General features: G+C 38.1%; 2 protein-coding genes across 3 annotated transcripts in view; both read left to right on the top strand.

Annotated features, from left to right (window-relative positions):
* The window catches only part of si:dkey-82f1.1 (DENN domain-containing protein 2A), a 148,566-nt gene extending 137,668 nt beyond the window's left edge, over window positions 1-10,898 (top strand). For both annotated transcript variants that reach the window (XM_028805490.2, XM_028805480.2), the window contains exons 19-20: window positions 6,868-6,954; window positions 8,811-10,898. In XM_028805490.2, coding sequence (XP_028661323.1) covers window positions 6,868-6,954; window positions 8,811-8,842 — 119 coding nt within the window. In that variant the 3' untranslated portion in view covers window positions 8,843-10,898. The remainder of the gene's footprint in view (window positions 1-6,867; window positions 6,955-8,810) is intronic.
* Window positions 1-24,579, top strand: part of tulp3 (tubby-related protein 3) — a 470,805-nt gene that overhangs the window by 381,676 nt on the left and 64,550 nt on the right. The gene's annotated exons all lie outside the window — the stretch shown is intronic.

Genomic DNA, 24,579 nt, shown 5'->3' with positions numbered 1-24,579 from the left:
TCATCACTGGTTTAACAACCATTTTGAGGGTTTACCTATAGGTTTGCAATTTGCCCCCAGATCCTTTTCTCCCACTCTTCATGGTCTTGGGCATCCTTTGAGGTTGAGCCCCAGTCTTTTCATATCATCTGAAATAACTTCTTTGGCCTCCCTCTTGTTTTTCTCATCCACACCTCTACCTTTGTGCATCTCTTCACCAAGTCATACACATGCTTAAACCACTTTAATCTCTTTCTCCTCAGCACAGTAAATATCACCTCCACACAAAGTATTTCTTAAACCTTGGTATTCCTGTTTCTCACACTCTGTGACAGTCCTTACATCCACCTGATCATTCTTTCCAGTTTTGATTCATGTTCTGCCTTCATCAGTCATGTCTAACTCCGACACAGCATGCAACTCTTCACACAGCTTTAATAAACTTTCCTTCAATACTAGAGAGACCAGAGTCAGAATGGGGGACAGTTTCTAGAATTTCCTTCATGCACATTTCACTGTGGCTATCACTGCTGTGCCTGCACCTCTATCTGCACTTATCACGTTACCTAAATAGCAGAATTACTTTAGTTTCCCCAGACCAGCTCTGTTACTGATATGTCAATTTGAACTTATTAAATCAGCATCCTGCACCCCCCACACACTTTCCACAAGCAAATTTTACCCACTTATGACATACTGGACATTGAATTAAGTTTCCCCCAGCAACTCTACCACACACTCCACACAGTCATGAATCTGTCTCTTCTATGTATTCTTTCTGCCCCTTCACCTTAGTCTTTCCTACATTTATCTTGAGGTGTTTTTAGTATTTATTTTATTTTGCTTCACTTTTTGTGATAAAAATTAGAATTTTCATACTTTTATTGCAATCCTTCATAAACTTTTCTGGTTACCACCTTCATTACTGTCATAAAAAGGTGTGCATGTGAACCCAGACAGTCAGGTACATGTGTTAATGACAATACTAACTATAAAAATCATTGTTCCAAGCAATGGTTTTAGTGTACATTTTTTTTATTGTAAGCTATTAAACACCAATAAGAGAGCAATTTTATATCAAAATTATTTCATAGTGACATTGTTCTAGTCATGAACAATGAATTTGCTTGTTTCTGTACTAATTTGCTGGATGTTGTATTAATTAATTTGTTGCAAAGATCTGTATTTTTTAATACACTTCTGTAAGTTTAATTTGTGAAAAGACCTACTTACTATATGCAGTATGCTTCCAAATAATGACATAATTTGCAAATCCTCAGAAACAAATACTGAATTATGTAAAATCTGTAGAAATCACGCAAAGAGCAAACTTTATTTTTAAGTTCAGTATTGCACAGGAGTTACAGCTGAAATACTTCTGAAACACTGTCCACATAACAGCAAAAACAGATGAAACAAATTGCAAAATTTTTCTCACTCCACTTAAAGTCCTGAAAGAGAGATTCAAATTCAAGACAAAGGATGGCAGCCTGAGCTGCATATCAGGTAGAGTCCACACTTCTGTCTGAACATTGATCCTTACTGCAATTGGATAAATGAACTAGTTTTGCCTTTTGCAACAGATTCAATTTATTATAAAGTTTGAAGAATGAAGAAAAAGATCATAAATCTATTCCAAAATGGAAAAGAGCTCAGCTGTAATGCCATAGCTGTCCTCCTTCTCTTACTTGAGGATGAAGCATTTGAAAAACACACAAACTGCCTGAAAGCATAGTTGTGAGGCAGCAGATGGTAAGTGCATTTTAATCCTCGTCTTACGAAACACACAGTAATCAGTTCTGGATTTTGAGTTAACCTTTCTCCTTATAATTTTCTTTTTACAAATGTGTAAACGATGCCCTTTATACTGACTGAAAGTTCTGCCTTCGTGGATGCCACTGCCAACTAAATTCACTAAATTCACTACTGATAAAGACAGCCATGCACAAACTCATGCCCTTTAAAAATGCACATGCAAGACAAAGCCAAGCAAACACTTATTCCCCTGTATGGCAAAACTATAGCTTCTGTTCGTATGGTAAAAGCTTGGTTTATTTAATTATTTTTTGTATGACACTGCATGGCAACATGCTATACTTACACCAGCCAACAGTAGCATTATTTTGTTAAGAACACATCACAGCGGATGGAATATTATATATTTCCATGACTAGCCTGAAATCCGCTGGCACATGTACAACTGGCAGTATCTGGCCATCAGGTAGTACTTTGCCCACCCTCTCATACACTGACATCATTGCTGACAGTAACCATTCAACCAGACCTAGCTTTCCTGTTGTTCACCTCACAATTTCTCATGGCACCCTGTAAAGTGCCATCTCCTGATCTACAGAAATACAATGTAGCTTATTTCCTTTCACCTGATGCTTTTCCTGCATTTGTTTTACAGTAGAGGTCTTATTTGTTGTACCATTCCCAGGCATGAAACCAAGCTGGGTTTCAATAACTTTCAGTTGATCCATGATTCTATTCTCTACCACTCTCCCAATCACATTCATTCCCTGCTTCCAAAACTTGATGTGACCTGGAACATTTCCAGTACCATGCCAGTTGTGCAAGCTGCTTTACCTATTTTCACCTTTTCCTGTATTTTTGAGGCCTCTTTTGAAAATGTGCAGTTCGGTCCTATTTTCTCACAGTGAACAACATTGTTACATCATCTTCTTTTAAGTAACTTCTCTATGTACGTCTTCAGGTATCATTAATCCCATTACTATCAATAATGATGTTCCCATTCTGCATTTATCTAGCAGCTACTGTGTTCTGTCTTTCTTTTGAACCTGAACACATTTCTTTTTCCTTCCTTGTTGTGTAGTTCACTTGCAGACTCTTCTCTCATAGCTTCTTGCACCCTCCCAAATGCTTTTCTAGTGTTTTGCTTTACTCCCCTATAGATCACCCAGTCCCCATCTGCCTTTGTTTTCTGCCACTCTTTATGACATTTGTGTTTTCCTCAATTTCCATCTCTGCCTCATCATTCCATGACCACATTTCTTTGTGTCTTGACATTCCCTTTGTTCAACTGCAGACTTCAGCAGTTGTTTTCAACCAGACATTCTTCATTGGTTTCCATGTGCCACTCACACCTGATGGTATTGAACCTTCATTTGCTCTTGCTACTGTTGTTTCAGAAAATTAACTTCTTCAGCCCTGGTACATACTTCCTCTTACTCTTTTTCATTCATCTAAATAAAATATCTCTTAAAACCAAAAATTATATGATACAGCACCTTCTTCATGGATCACCTTCACATTTGTTACCATATCCTGATAAACTTTCATTACTATAAATAGTATTTTGTGTTCCTTACCCCATCAGATAAATATGTTGCCAATTTATTTTCTTCCATCATAAATATGGTGTTCATACAACATTTTCCATCACATTACCAAACTCCAGAATCTTCTCACCCACAGCATTCCTGGTATCAAAGCTATAGTCTCCATGGACTCTATCATAACAAACAGTACTGGTTCCAGCATGCCCCTTCATGATGTCACCCATTACCCTTCCTCTGAAACACCCTAAACCTTCATCATCTTAACAACTACAACATGCTCATTCACCTTTTCACCTTCACTACTTTTTCTGCTCACTTTTAAGACAGAAGTACACCAACTTCAGCATTTCCATCACTTATCTGGTAAAAAAAAAAAAACTTACCTTATGCCAATTTTGCACCTTTACCCATTTACCTTGTTTCCTATATGTAGCACATATCGTTTTGTTCATCTCATTACAACTTCCCCAGATTTTCCAGTTATGGTCACAATCCTTATACGTTCTCTTTCACACCTCATGCTTACAACCTCACCTTCATTTTCCCTGCACAGTACTGTCCACACTGCAGTGCATCAAATGTAGGGCCACCATAAATTAGGTTTGATCTGTCTGTGGTTCACCCAAATTCCCCACCTATCTGTTTGACATAAGCAAATGGAGCTGTACCCCACACATGCTTTGTAACATCTTTGCATCTCATCATCAAAGGGATATTAAAAGAGAAGAAATGTTTATGGCCAGATGCTCTTCCTGACGCCAATCTCTTTTAGTCATTGTTTACAACATACAGTACAATACAAGAGGAATGGTGGCCTTATATTAACCTCAGAGTACAGTGGTGTATAGTGAAATAATTAATTTATACATTTTTAAAATGAAATCTCAGGCAGGTAAACTAATTTTCTCATAGTTTCAAAATAAATACAGAAGCAGAAACTGATATAATAAATTTGTGGTTTAAAATCCATTGTTTTAATCACTACGTCAGAATGTCTAACAATTACTTTAGCCACAGAGCAATACCCGTTTAACCAGTGTTGACAATGACCAGAAACCACAGGGCTAGACGTATTCTTTGGAAAATTAAAGATACTCTAATTGCTGAATTCTTTATTTTGGATTATTCTAAATCACATTTGTGATATACAGTTTAATAATACTTGACATGTTGAAAAGAGTTTAAGCTCTGTAAAGTCAAATGAATTGAACATTATGAGAATAGTTTTAATATAATTTGCATTACAGTGATCCCTCGCTATATCGCGCTTCGCCTTTCGCGGCTTCAATCTATCGCGGATTTTATATGTAAGCATATTTAAATATATATCGCGGATTTTTTGCTGGTTCGCGGATTTCTGAGGACAACGGGTCTTTTAATTTCTGGTACACGCTTCCTCAGTTGGTTTGCCCAGTTGATTTCATACAAGGGACGCTATTGGCAGATGGCTGAGAAGCTACCCAACTTACTTTTCTCTCTCTCTCTCTTGCGCTGACTTTCTCTGATCCTGACGTAGGGGGTGTGAGCAGGGGGGCTGTTCGCACACCTAGACGATACGGACGCTCGTCTAAAAATGCTGAAAGATTATTGCTACCTTCTGTGCAGCTGCTTCATGAAGCGACATGCTGCACGGTGCTTCGCATACTTAAAAGCTCGAAGGGCACGAATTGATTTTTGACTGTTTGTTTTTCTCTGTCTCTCTCTCTCTCTCTTTCTCTGCTCCTGACGGAGGGGGTGTGAGCTGCCGCCTTCAACAGCTTTGTACCAGGGGTGCTTCGCATACTTAAAAGCCAAACAGCCCTATTGATTTGTTTGCTTTCCTCTCTCTTTCTGACAGTCTGTGCTCCTGACGCGCACTCCTTTGAAGAGGAAGATATGTTTGCATTCTTTTAATTGTGAGACAGAACTGTCATCTCTGTCTTGTCATGGAGCACAGTTTAAACTTTTGAAAAAGAGACAAATGTTTGTTTGCAGTGTTTGAATAACGTTCCTGTCTCTCTACAACCTCCTGTGTTTCTGCGCAAATCTGTGACCCAAACATGACAATATAAAAATAACCATATAAACATATGGTTTCTACTTTGCGGATTTTCTTATTTCGCGGGTGGCTCTGGAACGCAACCCCCACGATGGAGGAGGGATTACTGTATACAGTAAATGTTATGTCAGAAATTCTAACGAGCTTCAAACAGTATCCACTCAGTAAATAATTAGTGAAGTCCAGTCCAACCCTTCATGCAGAACATAAAACGAGTGACAGGGTTAGTGATGCCATAAACAATGAGACCTGCACGTGGACTAAGGCACAGGTGGCATCATTGTACCCTTGTATTAGACCACAATGAATCAGTGCTACAGTATGAAATTAATATATATGAGGGACGTTCAAAAAGTTTCCGCACTTTTATATTTTCGGTGAAAATGGTGAAGGCTGGAGGAGTAGAAATTGGGCATTAAAAAGTTGGTACGACGCTGGGAAAATTGCATCGCAAAGGGAGGTGACTATGTAGAAAAGTAATGTAATTTGTTTTTGAAATTCTTAATAAATAGAGTTAAAAAAAAAAAACTGCGGAAACTTTTTGTATGTCCCTCGTATGAAGAAGGTATAAATATCCTCAATGGAAATGCTCTGCTATTTCAAAATTGTACATGTTACATTGAATACCAAGCCAGCCTATATTCTTATTTATTTCACCCAGATAATTACATTTTTATACAGGTGTCTTAGCTGTAATTCATTGCACTATATTAAAATAAAGAAGACTAACTGAAGAGTAGATTTTCCAAGAATTGCTTAGTTCAACGCTGGCAGTATGATACTATGTATAAAGTCTTGCATTATGTTTGCATAGAATAAAATAGTAGCAAAAGTCAGTACGCATGTAGAGAAAAAATGTTGCTCAATTTATCAGAATTTTCAAAACTAATTGAACAAAAGAATGTATTTGTAAATCAAGGTTGGAGTCAGTTTTGGAAATTTGCCCTTTATTGTATTAAACTTTTATTCTGTGCATCATACTGTAACTGTGTCAGTTTATAAAACTGATGCTCTGCAGGTTGATCTTATTATAAATTCAAAGTGTGATACTAACTAAGGAACATTTTCTAAGTTTTTGAATGAGCTCCACGTTCTCTTGTTGTTACTTTTGTAGGTAACACTCTTTAAAAACTGAACACAACACAGTGTATACAACACATGTAGTAAGTAGTAAGCAAATGTTAATTTGATTTATAAAAACTTTGTACATATATTTCTGATTTTTTTTCTGTACTTCATTTATTTTGACTTAAATTTATTTTGCATTTTGATTTTCTTTTACTCAGCTTGATTTTCTTTTACTCAGCTTAATCTACAGATTACCATGAAATAATACAAAGAAAAAATAGTGTGAGAGTAACTTCTCAATGTTAGAGGAAGAAATGAACCTGTAATCTAAAAACCAAGCCCAAATGCTAGGTATTTTCTATTCAGTTTTCACTGCTGAATGCACCTCTGTGGGAGTGCAATGGATTTACTGTGTTGTGTATAACATGAAAATGAACTGTGATTTAATATATATATATGTATTTTTTTATTTTTTTTTAGGTTTGTTTGAAGTAAGGGCACAGGATTTCCTAGATTCTCTTCCTGGAAGTGAACAAAGTGGTGTTAATAAATTTCTCAGAGGTTTAGGTAGGAATTTTGTTTAACTTTATTTATCCTCTAAACAGTAGTTCTTTAAAAAACTGATGTACCTGAAAATATGATTTATCCTGAGTGATGGTACTTGTAGTATTGGATATAGATTTACCATCATTGCAAGCTAATTTCAGTAGCAGGTTGATTAGCATCTGGCATGCTATCATTGCACTCATATCTTGTTCTGTCACAATGGCAGCCTTAATTTTGGAATACTTAAATATTTTAGGTAAGAATCCCATTAACTTTTTAACTTCCTTTACCTTTTCATGTATTGAACTTACTGAAGTCCTGTTCAGAGGGAGATTATTTTTACACCAGGAGGTGAAGTAAAGTAATTATTACTGGAGGACCTCTTTAATCCCATCCAAACAGCTCACATCAATAGCTTTTTACGAACTGTGTGTTCACACCTCAGTAACAATGCCTTTTACTGTCTATTAAAAGTTTGTGAAAAAATCATCCCAGGTAAAATTAGCACCGTGCAAATTGACATGTCAGTAAAAGTCCGTCATTTGAGCAATTCAGAATTAGAGAGGTACCCCGATAATAATTATTTTACTCTGCCTCCTGTGTAAAACTAGACCTGTCAAAATTGGGTTTAAAAATTATAGAGGTCCTTTGATAATAATTACTTTACCTCACCACTAATGTAAAATTAAGCCCATCTGAATCAGGATTAGTTACATACACTTCAATTTTGACATCCCACAAGGCTACAGCAATCAGCGAGGAACTTAAATGTCACATCATTTGGAGGTCCCATGGAACAGTTCACTATAAATATTGTATGTGTGTTGATTTTGGTGGGGCTTTTCCAATATTATTACAGCAAATAAATGTTTTATTACAGGTAATAAATTGATTTCTTCTTCAATTTTAATTTTCAGTTTAATTGAGAAAATAATAATGTATTTCTATATTAGGCTCTGTGCATGGGGCCATATTTTTAAATACAGTCTGTGCCAATCTGTAAGACTACATGTGTGGGTCACTCATTTTCCCATTAAGTGGAGTCTCATTCTCTGTTATTTTCTGCTGCTGTTCTCGTGATATGGCTCTGCCACATAAAATATACCATGGGCTCTTGGGAAGTTCATTAATACTGACAAATGGATTTTGGACTTGTGTACTTGTTTTTTCATGAAAAGAGAGGCGTCATGATACAAACTGCACATGACAAATTTCTGTTCCTTCTAGCCAACAGAAGCAACCCTAGACAACTACCTACCCATCATGTGTTTTTACAAAGTTTGGTCGATTTTTTTTAAAGAGAAACAAGCTTTCATTGTTTATTATTATTTAATGTTTTAAGTGTTCAACTCCTATTTAACCAGCAAACATTTCTTAAACATAATTTCATTTATATTTTTAAAAGCATACATTAAGATCAGATGTAATTTTTTACATATTCCTCTGTTTATATTTGTAATGTTAAAAGTACCAAATATATAGCGTGCTATTTATCCTCACCTTTGATGAGTGGTGAGTGGTAGATCAGCTGCTCCATCTATCAGATATACAACTGTCTTGTTTAGACAGAATGAGGATTTGTTATTTTTTTACTTTGTTTTATAATTTGTGTTGCTTTTGTCATTATGTAACCACCTCTTGTTTTTACCTTTGTATTAATTAACCCTTACTTATACACTTTTTTGGCTTCTTTGACACCATTTGGGTGAGCCTCCTACAAAGAAAGAATGTCTTTGAACTGTGGGATCAAACTCGGACTAAATATACAAAAAGCAATTTTTGATGCTTGAAAGCATATTTAATATTATATGATGAGATGTTATGGAACAATTTGTTTCCTTCCAATGAACTCAGTTTTATTTTTCTGTTTATTCTAGGTCATAAAATGAAATTTCTGTCAAAAAAATAAGAACATCAAATGCACATTCCATGAAGAAATAGAAAAAGTGAATTCGGAAAACCGGGAACTTTCCATAACTTGCATTTGTAATGCTAAACGGAAGAAAAAAACAATGTAAAAAAACAAATGTTGTGCTTATTGAGAAAACTTGAAATGATGGAACGTTACAACTGAAGTCTGGATGCTCTTGAATTGTGCTTCTTCATCTTCAATCTTCCAGCAAGACCTTTCTTTCAGATTATGAAAAATCCTGGAGCGTCCTTTTGAAATATCTTCATCTTGAAACACATTTTAGTTGATCTTCTCCTGTCTGGCCTTGTTCTTCAGGTTGCAGTCTGTAAAGTTTAAAAATTATTTGCCCCCCTCTTTTCAGCATCTTTATTTGACTATTGCAAAATGTTTGCATGGTTGACTTTCTCTAGGTTCAGAGACTGTCTGGTGGTGTCTTTTGGGTGCTACTATTTTTGAGTCTGAGTGGTGCAGGAATAGAATTGCTGCCTCACACATCCAGCATCAGAGATTCAATGTGTCTGTGTGGTTCCCCCTCTGGTGCCCTAGTTTTGCTCCAACTTCCTCAGTTATTTACATTTCAGTTTAATCTGTGATTCCAGTTTAACCTTTCTGTGTGTAAATGGTCCATGTGATAGACTAGCACCCTGTTTGGAGCTGGTTCTTATCTTGCACCCTGTGCTGCCAGGATGGGTTTTGGCCCTCTGTCCCATAAAATTAGACTAAGCAGTTTAGGCAATTGTATCTATGCCATTTTTAAGCCTGACTGACTGTTCGGCTGCACCTTCCTAAAGGTTTGTCTGTCCAGCGTGATGTTGTCCTTGTGCTCCTCATTGTGTTTGGATAATTTGGTGTTTGGTAGACTCTGACTGAACATGTCTGTCTCTGCACTCTGTGAAATTGTTTTGGCGCTTGCAGTCCATGTGTCTTGTGTGGGTCCTTATGTTTCAAGGTGTCGTCTTGGATGCTTCTCTGTGATGGGTTCTGCTTGATTCATTATGGACATGCCGCCTTTTGGTGCTCTCATCTGGAGATGTATGAGTGTTTTGTTGTGGAGGTGTATGTCTGGACATTTTATTTTTCTGTTGTTTGTTTCAGTATGGCTATTTGTGAGGATAAGCGCATCCTGTGTGGTGGGTCCTTTTTGTTGGTTGGAGGGCACCTAGTTGTTTGTTTTTTTGGATAGTCTTTTTTGGCTTGAAATGTCTTATTGTTTAATGTCTGCATCTGAGAGCCTTTCACAATTCTGTACTATAAAGTTTAATTTCTTATGGCATAGGATAGCCTATGTGTTTAAATTGATTATAACCACTTCTTATCATTTTAAGAATTTTCAGTTTTTCGTTTTTTTAAAGAAATACAACTGTAAATGTTTGTTTGGGTAATGTAACATTTGTCACAACTTTAAAAACTGTTAAATTATTCTGGGCCAAAAATAGTTGTTGCTATCAGAATGTATGAAACATATAAAACTACAATCTTGAACTATTTTGCCAGTGAAGAAGGAACAACAATACAGTTATTGATGTAAAAGTTTTTATTGCATTTTTTAGATCACTCTGAACAGCCAAAGGACTGGACTTGTATGGACTTTCAGGGATCTGGAGAGCTTATGTATCTATGCCCAGATTAGAATATTAATAAAAAAAAGAAAATGAGAGGTTGTGAAGAACATTCTTGAAAGAAGTACAAGAGCAGCACGGCAGCTGAAGTTGAATGTGTTCATTTTTCTGGAAGCCAACTGAAGGAATACTAAATGTGGAGCCCTCTGCTTCAAAGGGCATCAGGAAGGAATCTGCACTGTGGACTTGGGGGGACTGAAAGCATAAGCAAGGATGCCCATTCTGTAAATTGCTCTGCTTTTGAGAGCTTTGATGTATTTTGTCATTTTGTATTATTATTAATTGTTATTATTATTATTATTATTATTTGGAACATAGGTGACTTTCCTTTTATGAAACCAAGTGAAAAAGGTGAAAGACCACTAAGCTTTCTTTATTTTTTAACTTTAAAGTCAATAAGCTGTAATAAATAAAGCATTTAAGGTAGTCTTGAAGGGGTAAACATCTTTCTATTAAGTGTATAAGTTTTGGGTAACATTTTTTGCAGAACTATGAAAACTAGTAGCCTATTTTTCATCAGTCCACTCTAAATACCTGACGGACTAGTAGCAATAAACTAGAAAACCTGAAAACATAAAAATGAACTTGGCTTTGAACACAAATCCAGTCTGTAAATATTAAACAATTATGAAACTACGCACAATGTGTACACAAAACAACACAAATTTAATAGACAAATATTCATAAACTGTATATAAAAACCATCCAAATTCGGAATTCTCTCCCTAAAAGCAGAAGACATTCAAAACACTAAACTTCCAAAGAGAGACTGTCGCTGGTCACAGCTCATTCATATATGAAGCTGCACATTAAATTCGAATCTGTGGGCTTTCCTGAGCTGCGCATGTGGTTTATGTTTGAGACTGGGGATTCAGAATTCACCCTGCACTTATAATGACCACTAGATGGCACAAGTGCTCTGACCACTTTGGACTAACTTGGTAAAAGAGCGGAATGCAGGGCTCCTCTCAACAAAAGTCAAAGTGCGACTGTTGTTTATTTCATTATTTCGGATTCTCTTGTTATTGTCATAATGTTCAGTTTATTCCATTGGCAAACCAAGCTTTACTTCAAATACAATAAGGCCCATCAAAGCAAGCATCAGCTAAGCACTATGCAAGCAAATGAGACTTATGTTAGAAATAGACAGTAAATTATTACAAGGGGAATGTAGACTAAAATAAATAAAAGAATTCAACTAATTCTTATTTAGTGAATAGATAGATAGATAGATAGATAGATAGATAGATAGATAGATAGATAGATAGATAGATAGATAGATAGATAGATAGATAGATAGATAGATAGATAGATAGATAGATATTTTATTAATCCCAAGGGGAAATTCATATACTCCAGCAGCAGCATACTGATAAAAAAAACAATATTACATTAAAGAGTAATAACAATGCAGGTATAACAGACAGACAATAACTTTATATAATGTTAACATTTAACCCCCCGAGTGGAATTGAAGAGTCACATAGTGTGGGGGAGGAACGATCTCCTCAGTCTGTCAGTGGAGCAGGACAGTGACAGCAGTCTGTCGCTGAAGCTGCTCCTCTGTCTGGAGATGATACTGTTCAGCGGATGCAATGGATTCTCCATGATTGACAGGAGCCTGCTCAGTGCCCGTCGCTCTGCCACAGCTGTCAAACTGTCCAGCTCTATGCCTACAATAGAGCCTGCCTTCCTCACCAGTTTGTCCAGGCGTGAGGCGTCCTTCTTCTTTATGCTGCCTCCCCACCACCCCACCGTGTAGAAGAGGGCGCTCGCCACAACTGTCTGATAGAACATCTGCAGCATCTTACTGCAGATGTTGAAGGACACCAGCCTTAAGGAAGTATAGTCGGCTCTGTCCTTTCTTACACAGAGCATCAGTATTGGCAGTCCAGTCCAATTTATCATTCAGCTGCACTCCCCAAGTATTTATAGGTCTGCACCCTCTGCACACAGTCACCTCTGATGATCACGGGGTCCAGGAGGGGCCTGGGTCTCCTAAAATCCACCACCAGCTCCTTGGTTTTGCTGGTGTTCAGTTGTAGGTAGTATATAGGCTGAACAGGACCAGAGAAAGTAGAGTCCCTTGCAGCGCTCCTGTGCTGCTGACCACAATGTCAGACCTGCAATTCCCGAGACGCACATACTGAGGTCTGTCTATAAGATAGTCCACGATCCATGCAACCAGGTATGAATCTACTCCCATCTCTGTCAGCTTGTCCCTTTAAAAAAAAAGTGCAGCATACACAAAGAACATAAATCGAGAGATATCATATAATATATACAAAATGTTCATAGATACACAGATACGCACAGGAAGAATAGGATAAACTGCCCAAATCCGGATGTGCAAAGCTTGTAGTGACTTACCTAAGAAGACTCAAAGCAGTATTAGCTGCCAAAAGGGCTTCTACAAAGTACTGAATTAAGGCTCTGGATACTTACACTTGAGTAATGGTCAAAAATGACAACATTGTCTTTTTTAAAATTAAACATAATAAATTGTCCAAAAAGCAAATGGTCTGAATACTTTTTGAATCCACTGTATATGCACACAGTCTGGCTTTAAATCCCAGTTCTGCTACATTCTGCAAAGGATCACTCCAATGGCAAACAATTGAGAACAATTTCACTTCAATATGAGACGTGTGAATCTAAGCCCATCTTATGTGAGACAGGCCAAGGACACAAAAAAGAGATGGATAATGGAAACAGAGATGACAAATCCAGAATAATGACTTTAACTCATGCAGAGCGATATGAAATAACCTCTAACATCAGTATGCTGTGTTAAAATAATGAGCCGGTAGTCAATATTTAAACGCTGCGATCAAACACCAGCAGTCAAAACATTCAGCCAAGCTAGCGGACTCCTATAATCCAATCAGAAAGTAAATTAATATAACTGGTAATACTTAAAGACGAGTGATAAAAAACATTTCCAGGTACCAACATGTGGCAGTGTGTGTTTAATTCAAAAATAAAAATAGCTATTGTTTATGATACGTACATTTAACTTGTTTATTATTATTTTATAACATTTTCCAGCAGCTTCTTTTTTTGCATTACTTTTTGTAAATGTGTTCTCTTTGATTACATGTGCAGACACTTTCCATTCTTCTCTGTTTAATAATTCAGTTCACATCACTTCAGCGGTAAATGGGTCAGCCCCGCTGCCACTCTGTGCCAAGACCCTGGGTTCAAATCCAAGTCTGGTCTCTGGCTATGTACTTTTTTCTGACATCCCACCCTAAAGTATGAAGTCTACATGTGTGAATGCTGCTGTGGCTCCTCATCCAAATTCCAGTCCTGCCTCGTACCCAAAAGCTCCATCTCCCCACTACTCAGACATTAGGGCAGCAGAGTGGCACGTCGCTGGGTTCAGTAAACGGAATCCTGTTAGAGAAGGCGAGAACTTCGTTGAAGTTCTTGTGCCATAATACTCTTCTGTCAATGTATGTTCACCTACAGAGTGAGGCTTTTGCCCACCTAAGCAAATTGACAAAATCATGATTATGAACTGCCTTAAAAACATTAATAAACTCAAAACTATTCAATTTACTAATCAAACAGTACAGACCCGACATTGCAAATATTGAAACACAGCAGTACAGGGAACAGGCCATGTGCAGCAGAACCACTTAACTCTTTTAGTAAAAATATTAGGCCAATTTTTGATAGAATTTTTTATATTCTGTGAGAATTACAATAAAACTCCCAGGGTTCACTCTTGCACAGACCCGCAGTTACAAATGGTCCCCTTTCAAATAACCAGTTTACCTGCACAGCTTTCGTGATGCATCTCCTTACAACCACAGGGATTACATGCTAACTGCACACAGGCAATGAATAGCCATGGGTCCTTTTTAGATTCTGATTTTATGTAAAAAATACAATGTATTTTTTTTAATCTGGGATATGTTGGCTACTCTGTATCTTTCAGATTGTCCAGAAACCCCAGGCTGGCACACTGAACAGGGCATTATTCCATTCTCCAGTCTCATGGCTCATCTACTGTGGCTAATCATTTCAGTCCAATTTGGTTCATTTTGAACAGAAACAAAACTAAAGAAATGATTCTCGAGTCTGGGTGGTCAACCATTCACGGTCTGCATTGAGGGACCAGTGGTGGAGAATATAGGCAGTTTGAAATGTCTCAGTCTGCACATCTTAGAGAAACTAAACTGGTTTAAACAACACCACTGCCATCTTCAAAAAAGCATAGTAGGGTCTTCACTTCCTCAGATGGAAGTGGGGTATGTAGAAACACATACTGGTGAACTTCTACTGCAGCATTAGACGGCATCTATACCAAACGCTGCAGAAATAGGGTTGACGTAATTCAGTGCGACTCTACTCACATTGAGGTCAAGCCGTAGCTATGCTAATATCACAACCAGCACCTCTCGGTTCAAGAACAGTCTGCAGTCCATCTTCTCAATAATGTGAGTCACAGTGAGAACTGTACAATAACATACATTAAACATCCAACAATATGTGTTCTGCATTGCGTTTGTAGGATCCCACACTTGCTTTGTTGTACTGTATATGGGTGACCTGTACTGCATTCCAGGTACCTGACTGGGCAGATCGAATAAGATTTCCTATGAACATCTAAATTAGGGGCAAACAAACATGACATGATTGTAGTGTTTAAAACTATGAAGGGAATTAATACAGTGGATTGAGACTGCTATTTTAAAATGAATTCATCAAGAACACAGGGACAAAGTTGGAAACTTGTTAAGGGTAAATTTCACGCAAACATTAGGAAGTTTTTCTTTACACAAAGAACGATAGACACTTGGAATATGCTACTAAGAAGCGTGGTAGACAGTAAGACTTTAGGGACTTTCAAAACTAAAAGAATGAAGTGGATAGGACTGGCGAGCTTTGTTGGGCTGAATGGCATGTTCTCTTCTACATTGTCTTAATGTTCTAATGTTCTAAACAATCCATACGTCTACCATTTCATTCCGTGCTGGCACAGAGCATTCAGGTAACTGCAGTTACAAACATTAGAGATGACTAATTGTGTAATGCATTCACATAAATACAGAGTGTAAAAGAATCACAAACACAAAGATAAAGGTTTGATGTATCCACTCCATATACTTGAAACTTTGCAAGCAAAAAAGAGTTATAGAGTGTCTTTTCAGACCGAGCTCAAAACAGAACTGAAGACAATGAGACAAGATGGCGGTTATATATGGTTGGAACGGGAAGTGAGGTCAAGACAGCCAGGATGGGAAGTGAGGTCATCAAGCGGGATTTCCTTCTGTAGGAAGAGGGAAAGAGAGAAAGTGTTAGGTGACAGCGCCAACCCCTGGCCGGCAGATTATTACAATTATTCAAGACGGCAAACTGTTTCCTATGTGCGTTTGTATAACAACGGATTATTTTAAACAGAGCAAAACAAAGAGTGATTGTCATGAGAGGATCCTAACAATATGTTCCCATTAATATTATTGTTGAACTAAGGCTGGTTGACAATGCAGAATATGAAACCAAAAAAAAAAACAAAATCCAGTCAGCAGCATCCCTGAAGAAGATAAACCTTGGGGAGTCCACGGTCATTTAGAGCAGATCATGTCACGGAAGGTCCAAGACACTGGAGTCTGGAGTGCGATATCTTCTGAGATCGATGCTGGGTAGTAGTCTTTAGTCTCCATGGCAGATGTCTGCACACTGATCCAGAACAGAGTTCTAAATGTCCACTTTCTTCCATGGGAGGTCACTGAAAATTAAAATGTGGACAGAACACAAATGAAATTGTGAAATTGCTTCTCTTATTGTTTGCATCATTTATGAAAAGGAATTTTAGTACTGTAATGCATAACAGGCAGATCAGCTTTGGTAACTCCATTTATCACTGATCCTGAAATGACTGTACGGTGAATTCTGTTCACTATCAATTCACTTTTTTTTTGTTTAGTCTCTTCAGATTTTCTTATCTTGTAATTTACTGTGTGTCTAATGATCCACCGTTGTATTTTATCTTGTTAACTATTGCAGTAGTTTGATTTCTAAAACACCTTGTAGTGGTGTATACAGCAAAGGGTGCTTAACAAACTAAAGGTGGTGTAACGGATGGCAATCATGGGCTGGCAACCAGGCTGGGATAGTTCAAGGTTCATTATCTGGCTTGGAAGCCAAAACAATCCTGGGACAGGAATGAAGGCATGACTTTCCCTGCCTCAACCAAGAGATAGATAGATAGATAGATAGATAGATAGATAGATAGATAGATAGATAGATAGATAGATAGATAGATAGATAGATAGATAGATAGATAGATAGATAGATACTTTATGGGTAGGTAGAAGGTGCTGGCGACACATGTTAACGTCCCAGAAGGTCTCAGTTGAGGACTTTTGCCAGTCCAGGAGGCCAATATGCTGGAAGGACAGGGGGAAGATGAAATATGTTCACTATTTGCTCCCCCAAGACACAAGATGGCACCATCTCTGGTCTATGGCACCCGTATGGACACCTGCAGGGCATACAGGGATCTGAAGTCCGACAGGGTGGCCCTGTTGGGTTCTGTGGATGCTGTGAACATTCATTTATGGGACTTCTATGTGATTAGAACCATACACTAACATCAGAAGCACTCTGGGGTCCTAGATAAAAGGGGTTGCTCTGCATCCCCCCTGGGAGTCAGAGTTAGGAGGCAGAGGACAACACTTGCTTGGAGGAAAATAAGTAGGACAGAGAAGGAGGAAGATGTTTATTGTTATTATTGTAGGTTACTGTGCAGGGAGATTCTAAAAGGGCCAGCAAGGATACTGGAAAGGATAAAAATGATTGTATTTGAACCTGTGACTATTGTTGTGTCAGGATTTGGGATGCTGCTACAACCGGTGAAAGTCACAGTGGAAATACTGAATAAAAGATCATCAACTGACTGATTGGTATCCTCGCTGATGGGGCACCAAAAACATTGAAACAATTTAGAAGAGTAAAGGGAAATGAACAAAAGAAATCATAAGAAAAACTTACAAGTATTCTTAGAACTGTGATGTCAGACTTGTTAAGGCAGTTAAAAGCAGTGAATCAACCTCTTTATTAGCTTTGTTTCCGCATGAAGTGTCTTACAAGTGATACCAACTGAGTTCCCAGAACGTGATTTGCATTTATAAAGGAAAGGGCTGTTTCTGCCTGCAGCTCGTGTGCAGCGTGCCAAAGTCACAGGACGACCTGTTAGTGTCAAATGTAGAGCATCTTTCAGATGGATGGCAACACTGTCTGGATTTTCTTCAGCAACATCAATTAAAGGCTATTCTTGTGTGATTATTACAAGTTGGTCAAGTACATTGAAATTCTTGGACAACCTGCAACTACACAGAGTGCTGCAGTATCAAAGGTTAGTTTAATTCAGTGTGAATTATTTTGACTATATTACAAGAGGGAGACACGCCTAACATTACTGTGCTTTAATTTTAACAGACCTTGTGTACCCTGGTGTCCTTGCTGCAAGGTAGAAGCACTACCACTGCACCACCATGCTGTCCAATACAAATCCCTAAAATCCATAGCTGCTTTTTTGTCTTGAATTCCTCGTTGAAAACTTAGTAACAATTTCTTTTAAATCCATTACTTGGGCCATCTCCACTGATAAACTTGCTAAGAATTATATGAATCCTTATATACATATACATTATATAAAATATACATTTACAGTATATATATATATATATATAATATATAAATAAAATATAATATACTGTATGTATGTCACTGATCACATTTAGAAGTGCTGATGAGTCTCAAGGACAAAATAGCTTCATTATGTGGTGTTAACCATATCTCAAAAACTGTTAGAGATACCTGAAAACAAGAACTCTTCCTCAAATTTACAATTAAGTTCATTTCTAAACTTGTGGGGTATATAAGAAACATCATCTCTCTTTATATACATACAATCCAACGTCTGTCTGTCTGTTTCACGAGAGAACTACTTAATGGATTTAGATCGGGTTTTTTTCTCTAATTTGCTTGAACGTTCCTTTTGAGTTTGCGACTTCTCTCATTCTGCGGTGGGCTGGCACCCTGCCCGGGGTTTGTTTCCTGCCTTGCGCCCTGTGTTGGCTGGGATTGGCTCCAGCAGACCCCCCGTGACCCTGTAGCTAGGATATAGCGGGTTGGATAATGGATGGATGGATGGATGGACTTCTCTCATTGTGCCATGTATCATAGTTCACTTACGGTACTGATTTATTTGCGAGAATCCAAGAGAGACGCAGCAGGCCAAGGGAAGGGGGCAGGGCCCTCCTCACTCACACGCCAGCCTCGGGGCGTATCTTACATCCACTTAGCTAGCGAATGAGATAACTACTTAATGGATTTAGATCAGGCTTTTTTCTAGAATTTGCTTGAACATTCCGGTTGATTTTGCGACTTCCAAGAATCATAGTTCGCTTGCAGGAGCAATATATTCGCGCTAATCCGAGACAGAGGCTGCTGGCTGAGGGGTGGAGGAAGCGTGACGTCAGGAGTAGGGAGCTGGGCAGGACCCTCCTCACTGTCCTGTTTCACAACTACAAGGGTAGAGCCGCAGGGCACGGCTAGTCTCTCTATATATAAAATCCAACGTCCATCTATCTGTCTGTGTGTCTATATGTCTTTATGCATGTCTGTCCGCTTTTCATGAGAGCACTAGTTAATGGATTTAGATTGGGTTTTTTCTATAATTTGCTTGAACATTCCGGTTGATTTTGCAACTTCTCTCATTGTGCTAAGTACCGTAGTTTGCTTGTGGTAGAGATTTATTAATGCTAATTCAAGACAGAGGCTGCGGGCTGAGGGGAGGGTGAAGTGTTGATATCAGAGTGGAAAGCTAGGCATGGCCCTCCTTACTCACGCGCCAGTCTCCGTTTGAGTCGGTGTATCTTCCGCCACGTATTGAAGCGTACCTCGCTTCTGCTTAGCTACAGATACCTGTTTGTTTATTGATTTATAAAATTTGTCCTCTTTCACTACAGTAGTGCACGGGCGGAGCCGCAGGGGACAGCTAGTAAATGATAAACCTCACAGTTTAGTTATTCTTGAAAAATACATTGGTAAATTTCTGATAACCACTTATGGTTGCAACCAACGCAGTGCCCACTTGTCCAAAGCGATGCTTTCCTTCGGTGTGTATCACATATGTGAGATGCATTTAGCATGCCCAACATTTTGTAAACATGCATAGTATGCATTAGTAAGTTTGAAATATTTATCAGTAATTTTTTGTGTGTTAATAATAAAGGTGCTTGCATTTTTATTTTGGTTTCACACGTTAAGCAAGGCTATGGCAGGAAACTCCACATTGAGATTTGGAATGATGCATCCATAGCGCTTGCCTCTCATTGTGCATATGACAACTAAGAATTGGATACACAAAGAACTTTGCAAAAAAAAACTCCAGTGGTATATTGACAACATACATGATGAGCACATATTTCAAATGAGAAACAATCGACAAAATATAAGTTGAAACAAAAAACTTAAAGGTTATCTCTTAGTGGAAAAGGAAGGAAGATAAAAGACACTACATTTCGACTGTAGAGCCTTCATTAGGCATGGAAGTGAAATGGAAAAAGCAGATAAAATATATATAGGAGACATATATAATGAGAAGGTGCGAAGAGGTGAGAAAAAGCTGTCATTATGATGAGACAATGAAGGGAGAGATTACAAAGTTAGTCGGTCATTAAGACCTAGAAAAATGTGTGATCCCAGGCTGGGAATGAGCTTAGCTTCTTCGGATTTTCTTTGCAAAGAGTGTTTGAAGCCCTGCAAAAGAATACACATGGAGAGATCAGTGGGGCTCTGGTCAACGGGTGTAACGTGTTCTACAAAAGGCTTTGTAAGGACTTTGGTCTGAACGGTTCGACTGTGCTCCCTGAAACCGTAGGTAAGCCATCTCCCTGTTTCACCTACAGTATGTAGATGGCTAGATACTTCCCACAAGAAATGCAATAAATAATATTTGTAGCCTGGCAAGAAGCCCATTTTTTTTTTTTTTTTGTTTTTAATATTGAAGATAGATAGATAGATAGATAGATAGATAGATAGATAGATAGATAGATAGATAGATAGATAGATAGATAGATAGATAGATAGATAGATAGATAGATAGATAGATAGATAGATAGATAGATACTTTATTAATCCCAATGGGAAATTCACATTCTTCAGCAGAAGCATACTGATACAATAAATAATATTAAATTAAAGAATGATAATAATACAGGTGAAAAAAACAGAATTTTGAATACAGTAGACTCCCACGAAGTCATGGTTCAGAGTTCGTGGCCTCAGTCGTTTGCGGATTTTTCTTTAGAACTTGACTACTAATTGTTAACAGAAACCGCAAATATCCTCTGCAATTTTTTGTGCCTTTTTTCGTGGCAATACTACACTGTAGAGAGAACAGGAAGCAACCATAGAGGAAAATGCGGCTTGGGATGGTGAAAGTAGCCAATAGAATTTAAACTGCAACTCCCAACAGTCCCTGCAGTGGCTCTGATTGGTCTTCTGCTGAGGGTGCTGGGGCTGTTGGGGTCATAGGATGTCAGCGCAGCTTTTAAAAAGGGGACCGGTGACCAAAAGCAAAAAGAAAAGTTTTTGTAATTTGTGTTTCAAGTTCTTGTCTCTCTGCCTGCGTTCTGTTGGGTTACCTGTACTTATTCGTTTTGTCCTGGATTGTTTCGTGTTTGGCGTCTGGATTGTCTGCCGTCTGCCTGTGTACATGTGGACTGTAAGTGGATTTATGGCCATCCTGCAAAGAAAGAAGCGCTCCTGAACGCGTCCACCCGTCTTCACTATTTCTGGAACTAGCAGTAGGACTATCTTTACATTCCCATTCAACGTGCGGATCTCTAGACTGTCTATTTTCATCATTACATTTCATCCGTTGCCGTTTTTCATGGACTTTACTGTGTGTGTTTTGTTTGTGCTTTGTTGTATTTAATGTGTAATCGCTGTAAGGGGAACAGGGGTGGTATCGTTGTTTTCATTTATTTCATTTGTTTTCATTACATTCTTTATTTGCTGTTTGATTACCGGTTTGCTTTGTTTTTATTTCTGTTTGTGTGTGCGTGCGGGTCGACCAAGGCTGGGTGTGTCCCTGGAATCTCCCCCATAAAAATAAATTAATCACCGTCTTCTCGACAGTGTGAATCATAGCGCACTGGACCACTACAGCATTATTCATTTCTCCTTGCTGCTGATCGACTGCTGCTCTGTGACGCATCTCCAGATGAGTGTTCTTGTGTTTTCCGTTTTGTTCTTCTTAAAGCCCCAAGATGCTGCTGAAACGCCCTGCACCTTCTAAGGTTTCTGGCAATGAAAACACACTTGCATGAATTACAGTACATATAGCGGTAACATCTATATTTTACATTCTAGCTCTGCAGGAGATATAGCAGTACAGTATACAGGTTTACCTTTACATTCTTTTTTTAGGTAATGTATTAAGCTGAGATTGAAATGAACTTAAAGTGTTTTGGGGGCACATTTAAGGTTTAAACTATAAAAATAGGCATTTACCACATCAAAAATTTGTGGTTTTTTACAATATGTGGGTGCTCTAGGAATGTAACCCCCTCAAATTTTGGGGATGTACTGTATACCAGTAAGTACCTGGTAAGATCCTAGTAAGTAATGTGGTTCTCCCATGTGAATTGAGTTATGAATGAGATGTTTGCATAGGTTAAGAAGTTGACAGAAGGAGATCAAGGGAGGGTGGATCAGTCTGTAAAACTGGAAAGAGATAGAAAGTGTTCAGTTGAAATGGGATGATCGGTGGGATATGGATTTAATTCTTGGGGTTCCTCTTAGAGTGGATATTATGAGGTCTACTGTTGGGCTGATTAAGTGCCAAGTCTACAATACGAGAAGGGTATCCTCTATCAATGAAGAAACTCCTCATTCTGAGTGTTTCATTACAGAAGTCATCCTCATCACTGCTGAGGTGGCAAAGTCTAAAAACTGTGAAAGAGGTAAGAGGATTTTTAGTATGCCAGAGATGGAGGAGCTGTAGGAAGGTTAATTATGTAAGTCAGTTGGCTTGTCACAGACAATTTTTTATGCCCTGGAAAAATGATAGAAATACCGATATATAAAAATGGTAGAATTGTGGTGGAAACATCAGCTATAAACCTGAGAGATGGATGGCAGCTGGTATAATCATTAATGAAATCCTGTAGCTGGCTTCCAGAGCAAGAGGTGGAACCAACACAATAGTTGATTACTTCTTCTGTAAAGGTCCAGTACAAAGCCTAGGTGGGAAGAAAACAAAAGCTCCTCAATCCATCCGACAAAGTTGTTGGCAAAGCCAGGTCCGGTTCTAGTACCCAGTATAACTCCACTTACCTGGTGAAAAAAGTGGTTTGTATATTTTAAGTATGAAGGGAGACCTTCTACCAGTGGTCTCATAAGTCTGTCAAAGAAAGCTTAAATGTGAGTGCTGGAAGAGTTGCACGCAGAAACAACTGGGTATCCAGGATTGTCCTGTTTGTGGATTTTGGAGAGAACATAAAACTATGATATCTCAACAATGAGGCATTTAGAGGCAATTCATTTTGCTGATGGGAAATGAAATGGTAGAGCTTACCTCCTGCTGGTAATCATCTGTTGGATTCTTTTGTAAGGGGAAGATAAGCAGCTGTATTTGTTGTTTGGAAGCTTCTGCAATAAAAACATCCTTCTGCCAGACTGCCACCGAAACCCTCCTTTTGTCTGCAGATTTGATGACAAAATCAAAGCTTACAAGAGATTCGGTTTAAGCAAAAATCAATTAAATAATCGATCAACAAATGCAAAATGTCCAGGTGGTGTGGTTTAAATGCTGTTCCTGGGATTAATGGAGATCGTGGTTTCAGAGACAGGAACAGTGTCTTTCGCCATCCTGCAAAGTAGACTATGAGATGAATCCTGCGATAAAAGCGGTTAAGGTCAGTGTGGACTTGGGGATTGTCCAAGTTTTTCTGCTTATCTTCTGATAACTAATGCAACACCTGCCTTCATCCTTTCTCCCTTTCAACAAGGGAGTGCGGTACAGTCACAAGAGTTTCACTTTAGCTTATATATTGATGTTCTCTTTTACTATTTTGAGATGACATATTAACTGTGGCTTGAGTTTTGGAAAATGTGTTTCTATATGCTGGTGCTGTGCAGGTTGCACTTGTCTAACATCAAGAGGATTCAAAAGCCTTTTGTCTGCTACTGCACTTTATTTGCAAAACTGTAAGCTTTTCTTTAATCTCCACTAAAGTCTTTGCTCTTTTAAATTATACTTTATAATTATAACTAAACACTATATTGTCAGCTGATATTTAGAGATTATTGTGATTACTTCTTTACCATGCATTCATTGTTATGAACATTTGCCTCCTGCTGTCTTAGCCTTCTCCATATTTTAGTATATGAAATATAAAGTTTGAGTCAATGATGTACACTGTTATTACAATGGATGAGACAAGTGTGGTCAACAGCATTTTAATAACAATCAAAATAATAGTATGTTGACATCTTTTCATAAATTTAAATCTCATTCCGGAGAGGAAGAGTATGAAGAAGTTGATCAAGATAACTACTATTTAGTTTACTACAATAGTACACAATAATAATTACAGTTTGAAACCACTGTGGTTTATGTGCTGTTTATTCGGATTTTCATTTAGAAATAAAAAAGTTTTCATATGTTAACTTCCAGCAGTAAGTGATGACACTGGAGGCTTCTATAATGCTGCTTTTATGTTTGAAATGTTGACATTTAACAGAAATCGTAAGAGTTGCAGTTTTCCATGTAAGTTTTCTACTGATTTTACACACATGATTTGTTTTTGAGTCCATTTGTTAGACTCACATCTGATAAGATGGACCTGAGCAGTGCTGGCTGATTTCAATTTTGAGTTTTCTTTCTTTTTTTGCGGGGGAAAAACTATTTCCCATTTAAACAGGGTTCACTAGCTGTTGCCCAACTCTTTATCTGCGTTTTCTGTCATTTCTACAGTGGCGTAGTCGGCAGGACATGAGCAAATCCGTTGAATTCACATCAGTGGTGGCCACCATATCTGAGCAACTGCAGACCCTTCAGGTACCAAGTAGCCACCCCAGGAACAAACT

The sequence above is a fragment of the Erpetoichthys calabaricus genome, chromosome 1 (genome assembly GCF_900747795.2).
Source record: "Erpetoichthys calabaricus chromosome 1, fErpCal1.3, whole genome shotgun sequence".
Taxonomy (NCBI): domain Eukaryota; kingdom Metazoa; phylum Chordata; class Cladistia; order Polypteriformes; family Polypteridae; genus Erpetoichthys; species Erpetoichthys calabaricus.
This window is presented reverse-complemented; position numbering and strand designations above follow the sequence as displayed.